The 16,181-nt window shown below is 37.7% G+C and overlaps 1 protein-coding gene across 1 annotated transcript in view; it reads right to left on the bottom strand.

The window, feature by feature from the left end:
• LOC116320921 (glutamate receptor ionotropic, kainate 3) overlaps positions 1-16,181 on the bottom strand; it is a 96,195-nt gene that overhangs the window by 2,731 nt on the left and 77,283 nt on the right. The window contains exons 11-13 of the mRNA XM_031740656.2: positions 10,841-11,064; positions 6,128-6,246; positions 1,127-1,344 (exon numbers count right to left, since the gene is read on the bottom strand). Coding sequence (XP_031596516.1) covers positions 1,127-1,344; positions 6,128-6,246; positions 10,841-11,064 — 561 coding nt within the window. The remainder of the gene's footprint in view (positions 1-1,126; positions 1,345-6,127; positions 6,247-10,840; positions 11,065-16,181) is intronic.

The following is a 16,181-nucleotide window of genomic DNA, read 5'->3' as shown; positions in this document are numbered from 1 at the left end:
ATAATTTCACGATCACGATTTGAAAGCTGTTTTATTCTGGATAAAGGTATAACTAGACTTAAATTATGTTATAAATGTGTTGAAAGAATCAGTCAAATCTTAAATTATCCACAATCTCAATACAATCTTAATCCCCAAATGCTAGTAACAGAAATACATCTGGTGTCACAACCTTTTGGTTGCTTTTTTGACCTCAGTCCTCTGTATGTGCAGCACACAGCATGTGTGACTCCATCAAGAGCAAAGCTACAAACAGTTGAATATATTTTTCTAAATAAGTTTAGGACCAAATGCAGCCATTTGCAGAGACTTTATCTACTCCCTGGTCTCATCAGTATTTATCATGCTTCTCTGCCTCATTGAGTTAAGATCATTAAGCCTTTCTGTAAGAGCAAGTGGGAGCAGAGGGCACGTGAGTCTTGGATAATTATACACCTGTGTCTCCTATTTATGATGCAATAATCACAACCGTGATTTATCAAAGTATTGAAACTGATCAAAAATAACAGTTTTACATTGGAAAAAGTTACAGAAATACAGATTATTTCTGCATAAATGGTAAACTGGGGATTATGGTGATACTCCTTTACATAAGCAAAATGCAGTTCAATACATCATCAGCACATCAATATTGTTTTCAATGTAAACATTATCATCAGAAAATATGCATAAATCAAACTCTACAGTGAAGACTAAAGTATTCATAAACTAAAATACAGGATTTGCAGGGCAAAAAAAAAAAACTAGGGCAGGCAGATGCCCTGAAAAAGATTTTTTTTTTTTTCTTTATTCCAATTGAATATCATAATCTTATGGACTTCGTGTCTTCAATAGAAATGTGCAGTGTTTTCATTTTCTTACTCCGAGAAACTGTAACTCTGTTACATGTGTTATTCAGCACCACAGCAGCAGAAGCATCTGAAGCAAAGCTCAAAATAATGAAATAAAGTCAAGACCCTTCAGGCAATCGCTGAAACTTCGGAATAAAAAAACATCATCTGGAACACATCAAACGGTGTAGAGAAGTGGAGAAACTAAAAAGAAAAAAAGCCTTTGCTGTGGGAATTAAAATGTAACTGAATTTATATGTGTAATATAATTCTGATAATAATACTACCATTTGTACCTTGAAGAAAGACATCGTTGCACCATCTTTGACCACGCCGTACTCGATTTTGGTCTGCTTGGCAATGTCGTCAGCTGAGTCCACAGGTGAATCCATTCTTTCCACAGTGAGAAAAGCTGCTAAATTAGCTGTATAGGATGATATGATGATGAGCGTGAAGAACCACCAGATCCCACCAATTATCCTGGTCGACAGGGCTTTGGGCATCAATTCTGAGCCTGTAGGCAACGTAGAGTGAGAGACTATTAAACAATTAGCTAGATACAATTGTACATGCCAACAGTGTAACTGAATAAAACAAATGCAGTGACATGACCATGCATTTCTGTTAATTGGTCTGCAAATGTTTTTGGCAGTGCCACTAGTGTTGATCAAAGTACTGTCAATGAGGAAATAGAAACTGATGCAAGCTTGGCAGGTTAGCCACACTCTAAGCTTAGAATTCAAAAATGGCAGATCAGACCAGTAAAACTGTATGGTGCTTAGAGTTTTACATTATTTTTATTTATTTATTTTTTCAAGCAAGATGAAAATGAAATAATTGATGCGTTTGATTGTATTCAGTCATCAATATTTTCTTAGAAGTCAGCTTTGGTAAAGCCACTGCAAAAGAACTTAATCCGTGAAAACATAGGATATGAAATCTTATGAAAAGTTTATTTATTTATACCCTCACGGCATTTCATAACTTATCATTTCTATACATTGAGGTATTGTGTCAAATCATCGACAGCAGTATAAAAATGAGAAGAAAATAAAGGTAGGCTATAATACCTAGCCAGACTGACAGTGCACCTCTGCATCAACCTCGACTTTGAGTGGTCCTCTGCTGAGTAATACTATGTTTACAATGGCTCACTGACTGGTGTTAAAGTTACTTTATATCTCATCTCTGACAACCTTTAAAATACCCTTGTGCTTTGTGCACTCTGTTACTTTACTGAGAAGATTTACGAGGGCAATTCTGAAGAGTAACAAGCCCACAGAAGAGGGGCAGAGTGGTCAGCTCTTTAACCTCTTCTACCAAATTTGATTGGATTTGTCCTTTGTGGTCTGACAAAGACTCTACGTGGTTACAAACAAGGGAAGACAGTAGCATCCTTTAATTCACTATGACTTCAGAGATGGAAGATCCAGATGCATTCTCTTGTTGCACTAAAAATGAAGTGAAGCAACGTGTAACTCAATTGAATTCCACACTATAAAGCGCTGCTGTCAGCAGGGAGCAGTATATGGTGCTGCATCAGAAAACTCTAATAAATACAAAAAGCAGATCAGTCATGTAGTGCCAGGGAAATAAAACGGTGTCAATATACCATACAGTTCTTTGAAGAAGGTCTCTTGTAAACCAAGGGAATAACAAAGTACTTTCTGGGAGAATAATACAGATCCTATGAGTAGCCAGCGCTTCACATCTTGGTGTCCAGGAGCTACACTGCCTTTGCTGACATTTCAGACATGTTTCCTTTTTTTAGTGATTAATTAACAAAGTAACAGATGAAACAATGTGTGTATTGATTAATATTTTACTATCGTGCAGCAAAACATTTTACTGTCTGGCTACAGTAGCTTTCTCTTGCATCCAGTATATATCTAATGCTAAGCTAATTAGCATTATGACATTTTTTTTCCCTAAACTATCTCAGAAGAAATGTCAGTTTGGTTATTTTCATAACCAATTAAGGAATTTCTATAAATGAGTTACCCACAGCGTATATTATGTTTAATGAGCTAGTTAACTAGTTATTAACAATAACTAGTTAATGTTAGCTAACCTAGCTAAAATAACAATAACCAATAGCCTATTAAACTTTAACTGAAATAAAAATTAACTGTCCCTTGACGTAGACATTTTTCAGTAAACAGCGGTGAAACCTCTCGAATTATATTGCATACTCTCAAAAGAAAATATCATATTTTACAAGTTCAGTGTTAACTCATAAAGGCTTTTTAGGCAAGAGAGACTAAAAATTAAGGTTTTCCTTAATAACTTAGTAACTCACAGACTGCTTCCAAAACACAAGCAATTTGTTTTGTTTTGATTAAATGAACATACATGTGCACTAACTACAGGTGAAGTTGATATATTTTCACTAATAAGGACACGACTATAATATTTATTTTAATGCAGTAGGCCACTGAAAAAATACATCAAACTAACCCACTAGGCTATGTCTGAAACAGGAGTAGTCAGCAAAATAATTACATTGCTGTATTTCTATAATAATTTAGCTTTAAAAAAATATTTATCCTCTATACTTTCAATTTAAGATTGAAAGTATAGATAAAAATTGTAGTGTTGCATTTTTAAGTGGTACGATTGTTTTTCTTATGCAGTACTACTTTCGGTTGCTCTTTTGTTCACAAGGGGTCGCCACAGCAGGTAGCTCCGCGTTTTTGATTTTTTTTTTTTTCTGGATGTCATTCCTGATGCAACCCTACAGGGATTTGCATCTCCTGAATGAAACTAGAAATCTTTCACTTGTTATTGAATGTGTAAAGGTCTGCATTATGTAGGCATTTCGATTCTATATTAATAGTAATTAATGTTACAATTAATGCTACAAGTTAAATATCATGTTGAATCAAGTCTTTCTATTTTGAAAAAGTTGTTTAAGTTGTAAAAGGATTTTTTCTTTGTTTTGTAGGCTAATGCATGATAAATATGGCATGTCTAAAGCTACTATACTAACATCTCAGCATACATTCATCAAAACACAATAATTAAGAAGTGTCTTTGACAGTATGATGCTATTTTCTTCTCAATAAACGAACAGATTGCTTTGCATCTAATGATGCCTTTTGAGTTGTCATCCTTGGGGGGGAGGTGAGAGTTTCTCTTTGGATTTAGAAGTGCATCGTGCTAAGTATGACGCCTCTGGTTTTCTGGAGTGTTTCTTCCCGCAAGCAATGTCTCACCTCAACACTAGCACTCGGCTTTCCCATGAGAATAGTTACCTGCACTTAGCATTCTCTTCTACGGAGTCAGACAAAAACTCCTTTTCCAAGCTTGAGGCTTTTACTTTTACTTAATTGCTTTAAAATAAGGACACTTGCGAATGGAAATGTTTGCTCCATTGCAAGCAAATCTTGATGCCATTCTAAAAAAAAAAAAAAAAAAAAATACAATGACATTACTCCAGTTTCTCAACCAGAGTGAGAGAATCCCACCTCAATGTAATAATGTGTAAATAACAAAATAAAGAATGCTATATTTAAAATGTTAAAATGAAAAATCATGGTAAGAATACATTCATACCTATATTATGCAGGGGAGATGTGCTTTAATTAATAAAGAAATGATGTCATCTCAAATATAAGAAGCTCCATTGCAGTGCTTATTTTGCAGAAACCAGTTTGCAAGAAATGATCACACATGTTGTGAGCAAAAACCTACCGAGACCCCAGGAACACATCTGAAGTACACAAAGTGTTTGCTTTTGCACCTCCTCATATTTTATGTTCTTTGTGTTGTCTAGGACACCTCCCTCCCACAGACAAGCTGGTAGATTTTTTTGGATTTTCTCAAACACGTCCATTTGCATTTTAAACATGTCAAGGAAATGGCTTCCGTCTCAGCTGCTGTCACTGTGTTTGGCAGACAAGCAAGGGAAGTCTGTTTATGTGACACAGACAAAATATAACTCGCTGCAGATCCCACCGTGCAGCATGTGTGCAAGGTACCATAGCACAAATGTGTGTCACCGAATCCCAGAATCAGTCTGTGTTGTCGCTTTTTTTCGCATCGATGCATTAAATGTTGAAATATAGGTTCCGCTGTACCTTTTTAAAAAATCACGGAGAAACAGTTATTGGAACACTAACCTTATATTAACTTGATATCCTGGTGTGAAGAAATTTATTCAATGAACTATGAAGAGCTGATTAGCAGCAGACGCAGCTCTAGTCAGCTCCAGCAGGCTAAATAAGAAGAACTGGAGCTGAGGCATTTACAGACAACACTCTATGAATTATAATGAAAAATTCTCCCCAGTTTAGTTTAATAATATAGGCTACTAACTAGCTCATTTTGTTTTGATTTTCTTTCTCCTCTCCCTTCCAGCCCACTGGTGCTATGCTCATAGCCCTCTGTCTGCACCAGCAAATTGGCAGAGCTGCTATGCAGTTTCACAAGAGTGCCGCCGAATTTCTGTGCTTAATGAATTGCTGAATGTGTTTGCTATCCTTACGGGCAAAGATCCACTGCCGAGTCTCACTAAGCCTCCTTGATTTGTCTTGTTACACTGAGGTTAAACATTTTTGTTACGTCGGTCTTTTTCTCCACAGTTGACTTCATTATGTTATTTCTGGGCTTTTATTTGCCTACGTATCCCTTTCAGGGACACCTAGCAATTGCCTAACAGCTAACACTTATTTATATCCCTCTTTTTTTTTTTACTTAATAATATTGCATCCACAACACGCTTTTTTGATCTGACACTAAAATATACGATGACTGAGTTCAAAATTATAAGGCATCAACAGTGACATAAGTTGGTGGGCTACTTGTTGGACAGTTATAATTGAAGCATATGGATTCTCTACACCCGGCCACTCTCAGCGCAAGCCAAGCAGTGCTGAACACGTCACAGCAGCCAGTTCGAGCATAGCTGACAGCTGGCATTTGTCAAACATGTTCCTCAACTTACCCTTTGCGTCCTCAACATTCAGAAAGCTCTTGAGCAGGGCCAGTGACTGTGTAACGTGGAAATAAATGCAACGATGTTTTCCACCCTTACCCGCCAATCTCTGACAAGTGCCTGGCACCTACTCTTCCCTTTTTAAACAGCAGGTAGGTGACAACAGCTTCCCTTTGTCATGTAAGACTGAGCTCGGCAGTTGTTCTTGACAGGTAAATGTCTTATGAAACAGTCACGGAATGGAAATCATGGAGCTTGTCAGTTAAAGAGGCAGAAAGTGGGAGCTGGTGGTGAAGAGAAAAGGAGGGTGGGGGTGACAGGATTGTTTCTGACAGGAAAGAGGATGTGTGCGCCGCCTTACCTTGTTGCATTAAGGAACCAACTCCAAACCAGAAGCTGTTGAGCAGGGTAAAGTTGTTCTCCACCACATCTGATCCAGGATTACAAGGATGGGCGTCATACCATTCGTATGGACTGAATCTGGGATTAAGAGAAGTTGGAAAGGAGTCAAAAACCTTTACCAGTCACAAGATCAAAGAACAATAGTTTTAAATCTTTTTCATCATTCTTGAACAATGTTGAATAGCACTGCCATTTCAGAGTTTCATCTTTGGTTTAGAGTAAAAGAGCTAATGATGCATTAGGCAGCAACTCCGCAAGCACTACTTAAAGCACGATTAATTGATTATTAGCAGCAAATTAAGCTGTAAATACTACCTTGCACTGATTATTAGCCTCTAAGGTTGATCTGGTGAACATATAAGCAAACATCTGTCAAGCTGAGGAGCAACGCCAATAATCAATTAATTCATTAATCTAGAATTTTGTCTCTGTCATCTGCCTTAATTCTGGGTAGTAACTGTACAGCTAGTTCTAGGCCTCTTTATCAGAGAGCTATTCTTAGTGAAATTCTTTTAGTAATACAAAGGAATAACGCAAGCAATACATTTGTGGGCTTTAACACAAAAACAATGAGTTACAAAAACAAAGCTGAGTCACTCTGGGGGACTCTGGAGTCGGTCGGTTATTTTGGCCATGAACATGGCCATAACGTCTGGGTGAAATATGTATAATATAGTTTATATGCAGTAGCTGGAATGGTTTTATAGGTGCAAAAACTTGGTCAAACTATTATCAAATGTCACATCAAAAATTTAAATACACTGGTCCTAGTTTTTTAAGCCTTACCTCTGGAAATCCCCTTGACTTTTTCCAACATGCTTTGTAGTTAAAGGTGCCGACTGAAGCATTAAAATACAATTTTTCAGAGGGTGTAAAATGTCATGTTTGAGAATGTGAGGAATAAGGACCCCTGTTAAAGTCACATGAAAGCATAAAGCATGCAACTTTCCATATCTGTGACACCCCCCACCCTCCACTCCATGCAACTTTGCTACACAGGAGGACAGAGGCTGGGAAAAAGTATTAATATTAACTATATTTTATTCTGGTGTGCGCGTGACAAGAATTGTGTCATCATTACCCCGACGTATCTTATTTACTAATGTGGCAGAATATGGCAGAAGACATAATGAGTAACTAAAACAGTCCACTGACTCTACTATACTGAATCTTTGGTTCCATATTTTCTGTTCTGAAGGGATATGGCAGGAATAATCTAGAAAGATTGAATTAACTAGAATGTATATTATAAAAAGACTAATAGACTTCAATCTAATTACACAGCGCAGAAATATTTTCTAATATGTCAGCAATCTATTTTAATCCGAGGGCGAACCGATGGTTAATCATGAAATAGACAGAGGCTTTTCCAGGCGTCATTCATTAATTCCAGTCTTATTTAAGCATCCAGATATATGAACTGATGAACATTAAAAGACTGTATTTGCCCACTGTGATCTCGCCTAAGTGTTGTTTCACATAGACTAAAATGACAACAGCCACATATACTCACCAGTGTTTCTATATTTAAGTGTTTCCATTAGCATTCGCGACTCATCTGCCCTTAATAACATTTGCAGACATCAAAGAGGCCTTGGGCAGCTGTTGTACAAATGTGGTGCTCTCTAACATTTTAATGAATTCCTTCAGTCTCATTTTGTTTTACTTTAATGTTAAATTGAAAGCCTTGGCCATGTAATATGTGATAGAGGCTCGGAAAATAGGAGAGATTTTCACAGCCAAAATACACATGAACAGGACTTAAACAGGACACAAATGAGGAAAACCAGAATGCCTTTTTTCATTATTTCAGAGCAACTCCTACATAGGCAATGTGAGCGCACTGATTCAATCCTCCTGATTTCTCTGCTAATGTCTAAAAAGGTTGTGCTGTCAAGCAGAGCCATAAGCATGTTTCAGACTTCATGCTTACAATGCAGCAGCCTACATGCTGTAAAGTGATGCTGCGGAACAAGGTACTGTGCATTTAACAGAACTCTCCCGGGTAGGGACTGCAAACAACAGTTTTTTGGATTCATTCAATACATTATGTGTTGCTGATATATGTTATTAGATTTGCTGGTTGTGATTTTAGTAAAAAGGGAAACTCTAATACAACTTTTTTTTTTTTTTGGCATTCTCCTGTGGCCATACTTCCACTTGATGTGGACTTTTTGATCACGTTTTTTCACTGTAGTTGGTAGGTAGCCAAGCAAAAGTGTACTGATGACACAGTGGCTGAAGTATTAGAGGTTCTGGTCTCACTTTGTTATATGTGTGCCTTCTTCAGCTAAATGCACATGTCCCAAATAACCATTAATTTTCCACCATTACAAATGCAGAAAGCGACTATAGGTTCTGCTTTTCACAGTGTTTGTTAATGTGGCTAGAAGGGAAATAGACCTAATTTCTACACGACCAAGAATATAGTTAGACCAACTGCATACCCAGAGAAGTAATGACCTGGACACAGCTTGGCAATTAAACGTAACAAAGCAAAAGCCTCATTTTGCATTCACAAACATTAGCTTGCTAAATATATACTACTCCGGCACAGTTTTGAACTTTTTTGTCAATTTTGTCTGTTAAAATGTTAGTGCTGCCAGTTATTAAATGACATCTATTTTCAGACTATAATAACAGCACTCCCTGTTGTCTGTGAATGATTTCAGTCTGGATCATTGGAGGACCAAATCAGCATCTGTGATTTATTCGATGTGGCAAGCAAAGCTTACCCAAAGACATGTCTTGCAATTAGCTCTAAATAAAGTTGATCTCATAGGAAGCACAGAAATACCAAGACTAACTAGATAAGAAAAAAAAGGGCAAAACACGCTGATATGCAAACTGATTTAATGTAGCACATTTAATCTAAATACACCTTTATGGTTCTAAAATTATAAGCTAGAAGAGGATTGTAACATTTTTTTAACAACAGTCTATATTTTTTATTTAATTCCCACAAAAGGACCAAGTTCTTAGTGAAAATCAGACTGTTTAAAATCAACACATATATAGTGTTGATTCCAATCTTTTCCTACAAAAGCTGGATTTTGTGGTTTAGAGATTTGTTTTTAGGCAACAGAAGTAAATTGTATATTTGGGGGGGATATTTCTTACTGAATGTGGGACTGGCTCATGGAAATGAAGGAACAGGTCACCCAGTGCAAAAATGTGTTTTCTTTAAAAACAACAGGGCTCCTCAGCACAGAGGAATAAACTATAAAAGGCTTTGGAAACACAGGTAATCATTCTTAGTAGGATCTGTGTTTTGTCAGGTAATGGTCTTTAGTGGATTTTTGAATGGATATCACTAGTCAGATCCTTTGGATATCTCTGCATAATAAATGTAAAGGGATCAAGAAGCCACAATATCTTTACATATTGAATATGTTGTGTAAAACCACACACTTGCTTAGTTGTGCGTGTGAAGTGTGTTAAACAGAGAGTTAGAGTGTAAATGCTGAACCATATCAACATGTTACAGAGATTTTCAGATTTATTGGTGAGGAAATGTTTTTTTCTTCACATGTATTATCTTCAGGTTTTAAATGTCTGAGGCAAAAATATTCTAATCCTCTCAAATCATCTCTAATTTTAATATATAGGCGATTTTTTCCAGGACAGTGTTACAGTATAGTTTAAATGCTATTTATCTGTGGATAAATAAGTGATCCTTCACATCATAAGTATTGTATTTCATATGCTTATAATATGTGTATTATATTTATTTGCCTAATATTGATGACAATACACTGACACAATGTCCAGCGTTTTGAAATGGCCTATTTTTTGCTTGGAGTAGCCCCCTCTCTGTTTTCTGCCGTCTGCTTTATGCTCAATTATGACGCACTTTTAGGGATGCGACTCCACTATCTAGGCCAGCCTTCAAAAACTTGATGCAACAATTTAAGATGATTTTGCACTTATGTGAAGCCACTCCAGAATTTGTTTGGTCTCACAACAGCAAATGAGGATAGAGGAGTGCAGCTGTTTGCTCTCAAGCCCCTGAACTCTTTTCAGTGCTCGCTTTTCTATAACTTCCTCAAGCACCACTTTGCATGAGAAGCAGCAGGAAATACAGACAATGACACTAAAAAGATATTCATCATATTCATGACCAAAAAAAAAAAAAAAAATTTACAAGTGAGGTACTTCTCACCCAATCAAACAGATAATCTCCCTCCATTAAAACTGTGACTGACTTGTACCAGCCTGGAAGTTCATTATTTATAATATATGTAAATGCTGGTGATCAACTATAAATAGCCTACTCTGATGCAATTTTACATCAGGTGTATATATTATTTTCTTTTTGCATGCCTGAATATGACAATTATATATATTTTTTCTTATTTTAGCTCGAGGCGAAATGAGTACTTTTTGAAGGGTTGGTTCAAGATGCTTTGCCAATTCCAAAGACAGCACACAGGAAACAAGAAATTGCCCTCTGAATAGGACTTTGCAACTCAACTGGAGGTTTTTGTATTCCTCCCCAACTGCTGCGCTGAAGAGAGCCCATGCAGACAAAACTGCCTTGATCACTACCCAGCAACTAACACAGTATGATGAACTGGCTTGTGTACTCGAACCCCAGTCTGCAATGATAGAGTAAATTACTATGTCTACTGGAAGACCTCACAGAGAAATAGCGTATAACTTTTGCACTTACCGGGCAATGACAAAAAGGACACAGCTCACACCCAGGTAGGCCAGGAGGATGTAGACCCATATGTCGGGAGTCATGGGGTTCAGGAAGGAGAAGAAGCCATTGTTGGTAGTATTGGGTTTGCGATACAAGATGCTGATGCCCATACTCATGAAAGGCTTGGAGAAGTCGATGAATTTTTCACGTACATAAGTGATGGTGAGAGGAGCGACTGCCAAGTCTGCTCTCTGTATTAGGGGAAAAAAACCACATAATTTATATAGATATATATTGACTATATCAAGTTAACAAAGAAATACCACTCACTGTCTGACAGTAATGTTACACCATAACTAAGATCCAGTTGTGACACTAGCAATTATGTATTGGGAGGTACAATAGGTGAAGTGTGGAGGCATAAGGTTGGAAGGTTGCGTTGCATCATCCAAGATGATGAAGTGAATGTAACACATTTCTCTTATTCCCCTCCTGCCTTTATAGATTGGAAAAAAGTAGACACATTTTCCCAATAGATGAAATGGTGTCCCATTTATGAGGCTTTATATAGTGTCACAAGAATGACATATGACACCATACAGCATTATGCAGTGAACAAGGCTGAACATGTCGGGATGAGGTGCAGTCACCTATTATATGTGTATGACTACATATTCTGGATGTTACCATTTGTATTGACAGCCCCCACTGCTCCCCTGCACCATGGCTGGACAGGAGGTTAATGAAACCAGCTGCTTAGTTCACGCTCGAATACCTCTTTCCTCCAAGAAACGACACAGCTCACAAGGGGAGGCTTTCTTTACTTTCTACATACTGAGCAGTGGGAGAGAACCAGAGTTTGCTCATACATCAGTTCACCGTACAGCTTTTTAAAAAATAAAATTAGTTCTCGTGTTTGCTTTGGAACTTTATGCAAAACGTTAAGACCTAGCCCTATATGAATTAAACCTGCTAAACCTACGCAAACCTAATGAAATGAAAAGAAAATTACCCAAACGATTCACCCATTCGACTTCCCCGTTCTTGGAACTCCTGTATTATATAGCATACTCTGTGGTATGTTTGCTGATAGTTGATACCTTAAAGCATACTTATTTAATTCCAAGTTGTCCTCTAAGGACCCTGGGGCTGTTCTCAACATGAATTAAGTTTTCTCTGTGTCCTAGGCAGCTCTTCTATCAGATTCCAATGATAACTACCACGTCGCAGTAAATAAAGGTTAGAATGACAACATTTTCCCTTTGCATGTGGCACTGTGGATTACATACTCCTGCAGTCCACGCCATGGTAGTTAAATGCACAGTGGCGTTTTCTGAAGAGACAGAAAAATGGGAAAACCAGCGCATCATGCTGTGTATCGGCTGTTTCTCTTAAACTATTCAAATTTGTAGATCACACACTGCTCCCTCTCTTCTCCACTGCCTTGAACCAACCTGCCACTCAACCGTAAAGTCAGCCAGCATGCGATTCCACAGATCCCTATGGAGGGCTAATATACATGCCGCCTGTCCTTGTTCTGCTTTGTGCTTACCAACACAAACTGGGCACAAGCAAGATAACCTGATAGTGCCCTGCTATGTGCCACATGGCTTGGTGTTATCTTGGTTTGCAGATGGTGGGCGTCGTGGTGTTCTCTACCTAACAGCCTCCAGGATTCATAAAGTTACAACCATCATGATCTACATGTTTACAGCCCACTGAATGTACACAGAACACAGAGTACATAACAGTCTTAGTCTGTAGCTATTTATAATTTTGCAAATGAATAAATATAGCACACTAAAAGGTCATTAACTAGTAATAACTGAACAACCAATATTTTATTTCTTGATCAAACACTTGGATGTAGTTTTTAGTACCAAATATCTGCATTTTATAGCGGGTTATAAGGATTGCATAGGATGGACATATGTTGCTGCCATGTTGACCTTTTTTTTTTTCTTAATTACGGATGCACTGATAATTGGTTGCAGCAAACGCCCTTGTTGGCTGCCACCAGCCTATCTGCAAATAAAATGATGTTTTCTGATGGCAGTGGCTGATGTTTATCTCTTGTGTCACATCAATTTCACGCTCACTGTATTTTTAAAGATAGTGCGTAAAGCTGAATGGGTTTAAAAAAAAAAAAGTTGATTTATGTTCATCATGAAGTTTTCTTTGTTTCCCGTGCACAGAAAGAGTGAGAAAAATAAATAAATCCATGTCTGCTTCTGGTCAAACTGTTTTGTTTTTTTTCAAACACGACTATCAATATGGGCTCTGAATTTCACAGCTAGTGCATCTCTGCCTTTTATGAAATATTTAGAGCTGATAGAAGTGCATACTGTGTGTTGCTTCAGTAGAGTGGGTTCTAATTGCAGAAACCCCCTCCTCTGAACTATGCAATGGTTACTGAAGATAACAGGCGGCAATTTCTGATATAGGAATGCTGAGGGAAGATAACACATACGGTATGCCTAGCCACTTTTACATGCATTTAAAAAACCGCTGGTGGAAAATAAATGCACAGTGAAATACATACAAAGCACATGAGCATAGATGTACCTCTTATACTGTACAATGTAGTCTCGAAATATACAAAGGGTTAATTATGAGGCATGGATGGTGTAATCAAGAAACTGTCACTTTGCATCAGCTGAAGGTTCAGAGTGTCGTGGCGTGTAACTGTGATTTACTCAAGGGTGCCTTGGCAGGCGGGACAGACATGTTTTTGCTGTTGTGGCAGCTGAACTTTTGTCCTTGCAGCTATGGGTCTGTCACTGTCACCACCATATCACGCTGCTGTCTCACATAAAAAAAATAAATAAATACAAAACTAAAGATAAAAATAAATAGCAATCAAAATGACACTTGTCCATCTAGCATATGCTGATCATAAGGGTTTTGAGGCCTTGGAAAATGTGTTATTTAACTGAAAATAGGGTAACTACTTCTTGCGGAATAAATCTAATCAACTGTGTAGCAATGTAGACAAAGAGGAAGTGGGCTGACTATAATCTTCCAGTGTATCTGTCGAAGCAAAGATTAATTGCCATGACAGAAACAAATGATGTGTTAAGGACGCTATTAACATTTGCATCACAGCATGATTAAAGTGATCATCTATTGTGACTAAATCAAGTTTAACAAGGCCTGTTGCATCATTTAGCACCTTCCAAACAATGCCCTTTGGCACTGGAGTGAGCTTTGTGACTACACAGAGGAAAATAAAGCGCTGCATGTTACACAATGCTAAATCGTTGCACTTGGCAACACTGCAGTTTCTCATTCAAGTCTCCAATTCTGTGGTGAGTAAATCATAAATGACTTTCATTTTCATATTAAAAAATATACACGGGTTTTATTCTATTTCTGTCACATGTAGCTAACAGTGTGAAAATCTCTGTGAGCTACAGGGATGAATGAATTTAACACTAAAGCTTGCATTTTGTTCACTTAAACAGACAATTGTGCAATTATGTAATGCAGTGATGATTTGAGGGTACAGTGGGCAAGCTGATAGCAATAAAAGTACAAGTCTCGTGCTTCGGGACTATTTTTATCACTCAAAACCAACTATTTTCCCTGCTTTCTATCTCACTAAGCCGCAGTAAACTGTTATACAGCTTATCTATCTGTGTCACAAGGGGGAAAGCAATGGGGGCTAACATAAAGTAATTATAAATACACAGAGAAAAGATAAAAAATGTCAGCTACCTTCTGTATCTCATTGTTAAGAGAGAAACAGAAGAGGTGAAAACATTCTTTGTTATTATCTGTTTTATAAAAATATACTCCTTCCAATGCATGTATAGAAAAATAGAAACTTTCTGCACAGCATGTCTCAGTTTGACCCAAAGCAAAGAAAAATTACAGCTGCAGTATAGTTTGTGGTTTCCTCTCAAGAAATCTGTATCCTTACAGTTTTCCCATATCATCTCAGGGTCAGATCTCTTGAGCTTGCCTTAAAGTTTATGTTTCAGGTCTGCTGAATTACGATCAGCTTATCCATACCAGCGGAGTAAGGAAAGCACTAGACCACAAAATAGAACTGACTAAAAATCCACAAAAAAATCGTCTTGCATCCTTGGCCATGTGATAAGAAGCAGTAAAAGCAATAACCAGCAGTATAGATTCCAATCTCCTCTTCTGCTGCTATTTACAAAGGCAATAGATATAAAAGGTTAAAATAGGCCGTATGTGTGCATCATAAAAGCATTTAAATCTATTCCTTTTTCCAATCTCTGTTACTTAAGAATTTCTCACTTTCTGTAGCTATGGACTAAATGGTGTTACATTGCTGTTTATGTGTGTTCAACAGCTTATGTTCATATTTAAGCTGAGTGCAAAGGTCGTAATCACCAGATGCTGCAGTTTTGCACTGTTTTTTTTTTTTTACTTGGCTGGAAGCAGATGAACAGACTCTGTGGCCACCTGTGAGTCCTCTCTTTGAAACCAAAGAATGCACCAATAACGTATGTGTTGTTTAATGATGGAGTCATGCGTCTCCTTTTCGTGCCAGCTGTCTCTGCCTTTGGTAATCTATTTGTTCCTCTAAAGGTTATTGTTATCAACACGGATCTAGCAAAAAGCTTGGACGGAGAAATAAAGTGCTGCAGTGGGAGCCCACCTTTTCCAACCCTTTCAGCACCAAGCCATTGACTCTTGCCATACGATTCCCTGCACTAAATGCCACTTAAGCTATTACAAGTTTTCAGCTGAGTACAGCGCTGACCTGATGGGGCTGAGGACAAAGAGAGAGCACTGACAGGGACACTTATGAAATGCCAGCAGAGAATTGCCACCATCACTTCGATGCGAGGCAGTTTCATGGCCAGTGAGGCTTTGAGTTTGACATAGACAGCTACGATTGGCCGCTATCCCTCAGAAAGATGATTGCCATTGTGTTCCCCTGAATATATGCAGCGTTACACGCTCATCCTAGATCTGTGGTTTATCCAGCTGAACGAAGTGGCCTGTCTTACTAAATGACATCAACACACTTGTAACTTTTAGGCAACCTTGACATAATTGTGCCATAAATGTAACTGACAGCTTTGTAGGCTCCTTGTGACTTGTACTCAATCATAACTATATCACTGTCCACATGGAGGACATAACCTGTAATTCAGTTCAATGGCATGCTTTTGTAAGTGCGCATGATGATGCAAAAGACTTTGACTGTTTGGAGCCATATAAATCAAAGTTTAAATCATTACACTTTGATAATGAAATGATTTCTTGTTAAAAACTCCCTACAAAGACAAAAACAGTCTGGCTCATAACCATTATAAAATCACAAATTTGATTGTTTTTTCTTCTATTAAACAAATACCTCATTTTGTCTTAAGCTTTGGAGGTTCTGGTA

The sequence above is a fragment of the Oreochromis aureus genome, linkage group 11, assembly GCF_013358895.1.
Source record: "Oreochromis aureus strain Israel breed Guangdong linkage group 11, ZZ_aureus, whole genome shotgun sequence".
Taxonomy (NCBI): Eukaryota; Metazoa; Chordata; class Actinopteri; order Cichliformes; family Cichlidae; genus Oreochromis; species Oreochromis aureus.
This window is presented reverse-complemented; position numbering and strand designations above follow the sequence as displayed.